This window comes from Lynx canadensis, chromosome B3 (genome assembly GCF_007474595.2).
Source record: "Lynx canadensis isolate LIC74 chromosome B3, mLynCan4.pri.v2, whole genome shotgun sequence".
NCBI classification, from domain to species: domain Eukaryota; kingdom Metazoa; phylum Chordata; class Mammalia; order Carnivora; family Felidae; genus Lynx; species Lynx canadensis.
The window spans coordinates 109,403,909-109,412,891 of NC_044308.2; the positions used below are offsets into that span (position 1 = coordinate 109,403,909).

The 8,983-nt window shown below is 38.0% G+C and overlaps 1 protein-coding gene across 1 annotated transcript in view; it reads right to left on the reverse strand.

Annotated features, from left to right (window-relative positions):
• Window positions 1–8,466, reverse strand: part of KCNH5 (potassium voltage-gated channel subfamily H member 5) — a 300,949-nt gene extending 292,483 nt beyond the window's left edge. Inside the window, 1 exon segment of the mRNA XM_030320346.1 lies at window positions 8,372–8,466. Within this exon segment, the coding sequence (XP_030176206.1) occupies window positions 8,372–8,444 (73 nt within the window). The 5' untranslated portion in view covers window positions 8,445–8,466.
• Between the last annotated feature and the right edge of the window lie 517 nt (window positions 8,467–8,983).

An 8,983-nucleotide genomic window follows, 5' to 3' on the forward strand; every position in this document is an offset into this window, starting at 1 on the left:
AGGAGAATGTATCATACCTTTCATTCCTCACACAGAGATAAGACATTTTGTTCCTGAGCGCAGTTAATGAAGCAACTCTTCTTTCCACCTGTAAGTCTTTCTTTGGTTCATCATATCTACATACATTGGCTTCATATGATGTCAGTTGTGGACATGTTTCATGCCCTGAGATAAATCAGTATAGTTAACTGGCATGAATTTACTTACTTTGCACACAAGTGCTGTGTAGTAATAATAACTAAAAACGATATTTAGTAATTTAGTAGTAATAACTAAAAACAATAACTAATCTGGTTAGAAAGCAAGACTAATATTATACTGACCTGGAAGTCAAAGAAGACCCTCGGGTTTCTAGACTAAAAGACTAAAATTAACAACAACAAAAAAAAGTTTTTATTTGAGTCTAGCTGCAACACACAATGTTGTGTTAGTTTCAGGCGTACAACATAGTGATTCAACCTCTCTATAAGTTATGCTATGATCACAAGTGTGGCACATTCTGTCACCATGAAATGCTATTACAATGTCATTGACTATATTCCCTATGTTGTAACTTTTATTCCCATGACTTACTCATTCCATAAGTAGAAGCCTGTATCTCCCACTCACCTTTACCCATTCTGACCATCCTTCTATCCTCCTTCCCTCTGACCACCATCAGTTTGTTCTGTATTAATTTATAGGTCTGATCCTGCTAAAAGACTAAAATATTAGAGACACCTTTCACAGAGATGGGGAAACAGCAAAGCACGTAAGTCTGTTTGAAGCTAAAACTGATGATAAATTCAATTCTGGCCACATTTGAGATTTAGATTACTTGTGAGAAGTACAAGAAGTATAAGAAGAGGCCACTAGAAACACAAGACTGAGGCACAGGGAGGAAAAAGTTTAAATTATGACAGAGGACAAGCTTGCTCTGAAAAGGAGGGTGCATGTGTGTAAGAAAGATGGTTGAAGTTTGAACCTAGAAGACTATTCAGTCTTCAGGAGAGGGGAGGGAAAGACAAGGGACAGGGCAGGGAGAAGAGGAGAGAGGGAACAGGAAAGCAATAGAAAGGGACTAGAAAGAATCCAGGAAAAAGGGCAGGAGAAAGTGCAAAGTCATGAAAGACAAAAGTGAAACAAGTGTCAGAGAGGGTAGCGGAGCATAGTGTCAAACCCTGCGAGGTCAGAAAAATACGGACAAATAAAAGGGCTTGGATTCACAAGAAGACTCATTTGTAATCTTCTAGGACATTTCAACATTACAGACAGAAATCATTTGAAAGAAGTGCAAAGGAAAATGGTGACCAAGAATTAAAGACATCAACTACAGATGGTGCATTCAAAGATTCAAACATCCAAATGATAGTAGTAACTAAACGCACGGATACTGACATAGTATTTGATACTGTTTGGGATGGGAGCTGTTTGTAGGGGACTTTATTCTGGAGCCACTTAACCCTGGTTGAAGAACTCTTCTATTCTCTCAATGCTGTAAATATATGAAAATAAACTCATTGTGCTTTAATTGCCCCAAATAAAAAATATGCCGGCAGACAGAAAAGGCTTACAGAAAAGATCAGGATAAAAGTTAACTCCTCCCCTCAATCCAAGTGAGTTGCCTGATTTTCAGTTAAACTTGGTGATCTGAGGCTGGCCCTGCCATCTCTAAAAAGCCAAAATCCATTTCCTCTCTTCTGTGGGATACTACACAGAACCACAGGGTAAAACTCACTCAGAAGATACTTAAACTGGTAAGGATGGGTTCCCAAGGATAAAACTTGCCATGTCCTAACTGTAAAATTGTTTTTTAACAAAATTAATCAGAATCTACAAATTTCTCTATGGTTCTTTCTTATATAAAAGAGTCTAGCTTTTAAACTCTTAGAGGGTAGAACAAGAGCAGTAGAAAAATTTTTATCTGGAATAGGAGATGAGCATGAGAACACTTATATGTTCGCCTCTCGTGCTTGCACGAGTCCCGTGTGAGTTGCCCTGTACGATGCCATTTCTGCTTTCAGATCTACCCATTGACTAGATACCTGAAACTATGCAATTACTTACACAAGCTTACTTAATAGACTTAATCAGCATTCTTTTGGGGAAAAAAAAACAATTATGGACTTGTTTAATTTAGGAGACAAAATCAAAAGACATTTATTCAACTAGTACTTGGTGCTATGTACTCTTCATAGTGGAAGATATAGAAATATGAGTCAGGTATGACCCATATCTTTAAGGAGCTTAGTTCATATAGCAACATGTTCATGACTTTCTAGTTATATGTCATTACCTCCAGGGACTGCTATAACTGTGCACCTAAGCTCATATCTCAAGTAATAGGACTTCATATTTAGTATGTATATTTCTCTAATAGGAACAGACCCTGGGAAAGAAATCCATTTCAATAAAATTTGAAATAGCTTTCAACCACTCTTCCTTTCTAATTTTTTTTTGCTCTTTAATTAATTTTTCTACCTTTTCCATATGAAAACGTAAGGTATTTCAAAACTACTATCTTTAATTTTTCCATTTAAAACGAATTTTGTTTGGGACATTTTGAAGCATCTCCCAATATTTGGTTTCTAATCCTATGAAAAAGAAAAAGAAATTCCTGAAACCAAGATTCAGACTTCCTGATTGACAAGAAACAAAACCTCTTAAAGTAATATTATCTCCAACCCTATTCTGAGGAAAATTCAATAAGTTTGGAAAATTTTAGAGAATGTTTGTTTTAGCTCTGTATTTTATTTTAAAAGTCTGGATAACATGAAAATATTGGAATCATATAATATCCTAGGAAAATAACTGTAAATCTGTGAACTACCTTTCAATAAAATCAAAGTGCTGTCAAGAACTGATCTTACTTCACTGATTTAATATGAATTATATCAAGATATCTCACAGAGGAAAAATGTTGTTGAAATAGAAATATATATGGACATTATTTATATGGCATTTTTCTGCAAAACTTTGTATTTCACATAGATTACCACCATGGTGAAATGGTTTTTTACAATAAAATTTTGTTCATCTGCTGAAGTATTATATTAGTCTCAAATGTATTTAAATGTATTTCTTTATGTAAACTGTTTTTATTAATATCCAATTCATGTAGTCATAAAATAAATTTATTTAATTTTAGCAACTAAAGACTGCAATAATTAAAAGAAATGAGTATCTTTCTTCATTTTGCTTCCCTATATGTCTAATATTTTAGATTTTTTTTCTTCCAAGAGTAACAATTAATTATGTTGATTTTAACCTCCAACCCAACTGGAGGGAAAAATCACAAAAATGGAAAAAGGAAGATATGTACTACTTGGTTCACCTGTGACAGAACCGATAGTGACCTCTTGTGGTAAATACTATCTATAGAGCTTTGGAGAACAATACAACCTTTTTCCTAGGCCGGACACTGGAGAACACAGAAGCACTCTTCCTCCATGCTCGCGAACAGCCGTTATTGACAATGAAAGTAAAAGACAAATATTGACTAAACTAAAGGATTTCTTGTTGGAAGTCAACTCAGTCACCGTCAATTAAAATATTCCTAGCTGCTGTCTTTTATTAAAAAATAGTGTCTTACATTGTTCTTTCAGGAGGGCAGTTAAAGGATGGCCAGGTACATGGAGTTCTCACACACCCTACTTCTGGAACCACCCAAAAGACAGACAAAGAGGGTGGTTTCTAGTGAAGACAAGAGTGACCTGGAATAAGCAAAGTTCTGGTCAGCAAAGCATTGCTACTCATTACATAACACACTGTGGGCTCTAGAGCAAGAGACAAATCCACTGGCTTACTTATAAATATAATTTAGGGAGTGGTCAGTATAATTTCAACCTCAGTGATATTTTCAAAGTAAAAATGATACACTGTAATACCTGAGGAAACCAAACACAACACGGTTCTATCAGTATTTCCTCAATAGCGGTTTAGATGTCAAAGAAAATCGTTCAAGAAAAAATATCAGGAACTTTATGCCCCCCCCAAAAATCATGTTTTTCATCATTTCTTTTACATTGGATGCTACTAAAAAGGTATGATATCTTTTTCTGTTTTATTTTTAAATCACTAGTTCTCTATTTTTTCTCCTATAGGTTCTCTTTTAAGATCTCAGTTTTCATAAATATTAATTATAGCAAAAAATAATAATTTTGGATTTTCCTATGAGATGACTCAGCCAAGAAAGTGCTTGTACAACACTGATATCTCAAGCAATAATGGAAAATCGAGTATATTGAACTGGTTGATAAAATACTACCTTTTCTGTTTTCTTCTTTCCTGAGCCCCTTTTTTTTCCTCTAAAGAGAAAAACATTCATAGATTTTAATAATGTTTAAAATATTAAAGAACAATAATTAGATTCTAATAAAAAGACATTAAATTTGGTATATATAATATATCAAAATGGCAACCTAGTTCACAGTCATGGAAACTAATCATTTCTGCCTATTTGCTAAGGAACCAAAGACAACATATGAATAAAATGTGCTGCCCAAAGACATAATCAGATTGAAGGTCTTGGAAATGTTTTGTTTTGTTTCGTTTGAATCTAAAATTTCACCTATAATTCTTAAGATACTCTTGTTTTCTTTCAGGTATTTACCCTCTACCCACAAGTTTTCTGCTCCCTACAGCCCAATGTATACTGATGAAGAGTTTGCACAAATAATTACAATTTAAACAAGGAAAGACAGCCTAATAATGTGCCAGACATGGGTTCAGTCAAGAAGCACTTTGGGCCGGGGCTGTCTACAAGACCTGTCATACATGTAATGAACTCATCCCATAGTTCCCAAACTTTCCATTCCTAGCAACTTATTTTGAACCTCCTAGCCAAAACTGTATCCAAACCTTGCTATTACACTTATACTTCTGACCTTTGCAACTTCTTAGACTACTGATAATGTGTTCTCTATATCTGCTAGAATCAAATGTTAAGAATTATTATAATTCCTTTTATTTATCTAAAACTTATCTTGCCTTTTATCTTAAAATTAAAAAGAGGAATTTCCTACTTCTACTATTGTGGGATTTGGCCATAAAGCATGTTTGTATCCATCCTACTCAGTGGCCCTCATATTTTATTTTATAGACTTTGAATCACCAGTAACACTTTGAAATGCTTCCCCAGAACAGACTGAGTCAACCAAAGAAGGAAAATAAAAATCCAATCTCAAGAGGTGTAAAGTAACAGCAAATAGGAGATAGTGCTACTCTAAGACACAGAATGAAGCACTGTTATTGTGGGAAATTGCAAATGAGAACTCAGGAACTTTATTAGGAAGTCCTCTGGTTTAAAAGCTACATCCAAATAGACCACACTTTGTGCTCTTTTGTTCCACAACATGAAGTTCTCTGATGGATGTCTAATTGGCTGCAATTTCAGTTCATTAGTTATATCCGTGGACAAATTAGTGCCTGATGCTTTCTCTTTGTGTCCATTACTCTTCCAAATCTGATATTCCCCCTCTCTGCGTCTCTCTTCCTGTATATCTCTCTTTTGCTCTTTGTGTGTAAGAGAGAGAGGTTGGTTTTTTTTTTTTTTTTTTTTTTCCTGTACATCCATCCTCGTATCTGGATGGATGCCTGTCTGTGGTGTATCTGTGTACATCTCTCTGTATACGTGTCTATCTCATCCAGCTCTCAGTAAAAGACCTGATCTTTTCATAAGAAGAAAATGGTGATGTATCAGAAAGAGAAGCATTTCGTGGGCTAAGGGTAAGTAGGCAACTCTCTTCGATTTCTGTCTGTTCCACTAAAGCTCTGCCAACACTTCACTTTCAATGTTGTTAAAAGTTAGTGAATAATGAAATCTTCACTGTGACAAACTTCATCCATCTGTGAGAATCCTGAAGGGAATTTCCTCTGTTAGTTTCAATTAAACAATTTCTCAGAATGAATTTTTCTATTTCTCTGCCAAATCATATAGAAATGACAACAACTGTGGGCTACTCCCACATGAAGGTGCAGACCAATTGAATACTGTAATTCTCAATTTCTGGGGCTCTTCCTGTAAAAGTAGTACTGAGACTTTCTAGTTTTTACTACCTGCACATGCACATATTTACCTCACCGGCCCAATACATTGCAAACAAAGCTCGGAGGTTTCGAGTAGTGGTATTAAAAGCTAGCCATAAGCAATTAGAAGTGGCATTTTAAATGCCAGAACAGATAAATTTTCATTTGTGCTTGGGGTTGTTATCCACTGAAAGAAACATTAAACCAATGAAGCAATTATGAACACAAAGTGTCAAAACAATCAAACACTCATCGATTTGGATGGTAGATATAAAATAGAGGTGGCAGAAGCAGATATTTCCAAGCCACATTAAGGTAAGCCTTAATTTCCTACTATATCTGAAATCAAACATATTCTCAAAACTGGCTCATCGCTCCACTCTGTAGAAGAACTTTCAACCAAAGATGCTATACTAGTAAACTGCAGTCAAGGAATTCTCATCTTCTTTCAGGTCATTGTGCAGAGGAACAGAGAACCTATGGGCTTTATTTTTTCAGGCATTCTCTGACAAGTCCCCTCACGGACCAGATTGCATGGAATTGAAATAACCCAAGAGCATGAGAAAGCTGAAATAAAATGTATGTATCTGAAATAGTTGATCCCAATGGACTTTAAAGTTCCCAAACTGGTTGTTTTAATAGTAACATCCCCTTGTATTCTAGGTCTGCATTTAACAGGAATACATGAAGGTATGTATAAACGTGGAAGTTGCCTACCATTATGAATTTGTATTTTATATTATCATAAAAAAATAAAAAAACATATTTCAAATCACACTGGAATGGCCAAAAATATTATAGATTTTTTTTAAAAATTAGACCAAGACTGTTAGCTATTTTTTTGCAACCCAAAAAGTCTGCTCTAGACTTGTATAATATCAGATGTTGACCAATGTGGAAGAAATAAAGTCAGAAGCTTCAAATTAAAACCAAATACCACATCAGAGATTTATGAAAAATACCTCAGGACACTTATATATACACGGTCCCAAAAATCAGGGGAACTATTCGCAAGCTTCGTTTTTGAAGAGATCCTAATCTAAGAATTAGTATAATCTAGTCAACCAATTCAGGGAAAGCATAATTGTATTTAATTATTTATTATTATTTTAGTGTGACTCTGTCTTACACACTAGGCAGAGAGCTTCTTAGGAGCAGAAGTGTCTTAATCATTTCTTTTATCCAAAGGACCCCACGGAGTGTCTGTTGTACATGGCACCCAAGTAAATATTGTTTCAATGAATGAATAAACAATGAATTTTGGAACTGCATAGAGTATTTCCATTGCTTTGGCCCAAGCTCTACTGTAATCAATATGCAGCAATATCTTTCTCATAAGTCTCCCAATAAAAGATTTCAAAATAAAATAACAGGCCTCCAAAAGAAAAAAACTTTGAAGGACACTTTACATATCTTGCTTATAAAATTGGAAATTATATAAAAGAATTAAAACAACATGAAAGATGTAGATTTCAGTAACATGCAAAGTTTATAAGGTCTTAAAATGTGGACTATATAATGATCTCCATTCAGAATATCTTGAAGGAAATGACTTTATAAATGGATGGCATTTTAAAGACACTTTAAGGCAAGAAAACCTTACAATCAGTAGCAAAGTAGAATGGCCTTTTTTTAAATTCTTACTCCAGTTCTTTATAAAAGCACAGTAGCTATTGCTTCCCTTTCACATTTCCCCTGTTTAAGTCAAATGAAATATATCAAATAGATTAATAACGAGCAATGCACAATGGAAAAAAATTAAAATAAAGAAACTTTCAACACAAACTTAACCATAGTAATTGGCTTCCCATTTTTCAAGTACTGACTCTGTTAGGTTCAACTCCAACTCCTCTCCCTAGCACAAGGTTCCCTTCAGCAGTGCTCACTGGGCCCAAAAGCCATTCCAGAGACTTAAACCTTATTAAGTAGCCACTTTCACAGCCATTCCCAACTCGAGGGAAACCTTCCCACTGAGATTAACTCTAAGAATTTGATCAGTCCCTGAAGCCTCCTTGAGGGGGAGAAAATGTGGGGAAAGGATGAACAAGAAAGATGATATCCCTCATCAAAGGAAAACTCAACTTTATTCTCCAGATGAACCTACAGTCTCCCAGCTCCCCCTTCCTTTCTGGGCTCTGGACAGGTGGGAGGGAGGAGAGTCTGTTGTGGGGAGGGGATGCAACTAACTTTCCTTCACTACCTTATTCCCCTCCCGGCCCCAAATCAGGTCCAACTAGTAACTGAAGCCACCAGGTAGGGCTGTCAGCATCCCCCTCCCCCTTGGGAGAGGGATGGGATGGGGAGGATGGGGGGCGCGCGTGGGCAGGATGGAGGTGGGGGTGTTCTGAACTGCAACTCTTCTTACCACTGGAGCGCCTGACGATGTTCTCCAAAAATGTGTTCTGCGGTGCCACCAGCCCTCTCTTGCCCCCCGGCATCCTGGGTCTGGAGAGCAGCGGCCAGGATCCGCGGCGGGGGAGGGGGGGATGCAGGAAGAGAAGGTGGAGGAAGAGGAGGTAAAGGTGGAGGAGAAGATCGAGCCGAAAGAAGAGGGGGCGCGGCGGCGGCGACAGGGTCCCCTGACTGTGTCTCCAGCCCGACCTGGATGAGCAGCTCTGGGGAGGAGGACCAGGCAGTTCATGGTAGTAGCGCTCCCCTGGCCGCCGCTGCCCAGACTGTGGCGGTGCCGCACACGGGGCTCGGGAACTGCAGGCTCCGCGGGGCACAGTGCGCCTGCGCCGCCCCCGCTGTCGCTGTCCCGCCGGTGCTGATGCTGAAGCTGCTGCTGAGGCTGCTGCTGCCGCGGCGGCGGTCGCCTGGGCGCGGACTCAGCATTTCTCCCGCTGCCCCGCGCCCCGAGGCCGGGGAGCGGGAAGAGTCACCCCTAGCTCTGGCTCCCAGTCCCTCTCAGCGCAGATGCGGACCCCTTTACTGAGCCTTCCTCTCCTCCCGCCCTGGCCCACCCCTCGCGCGCAGC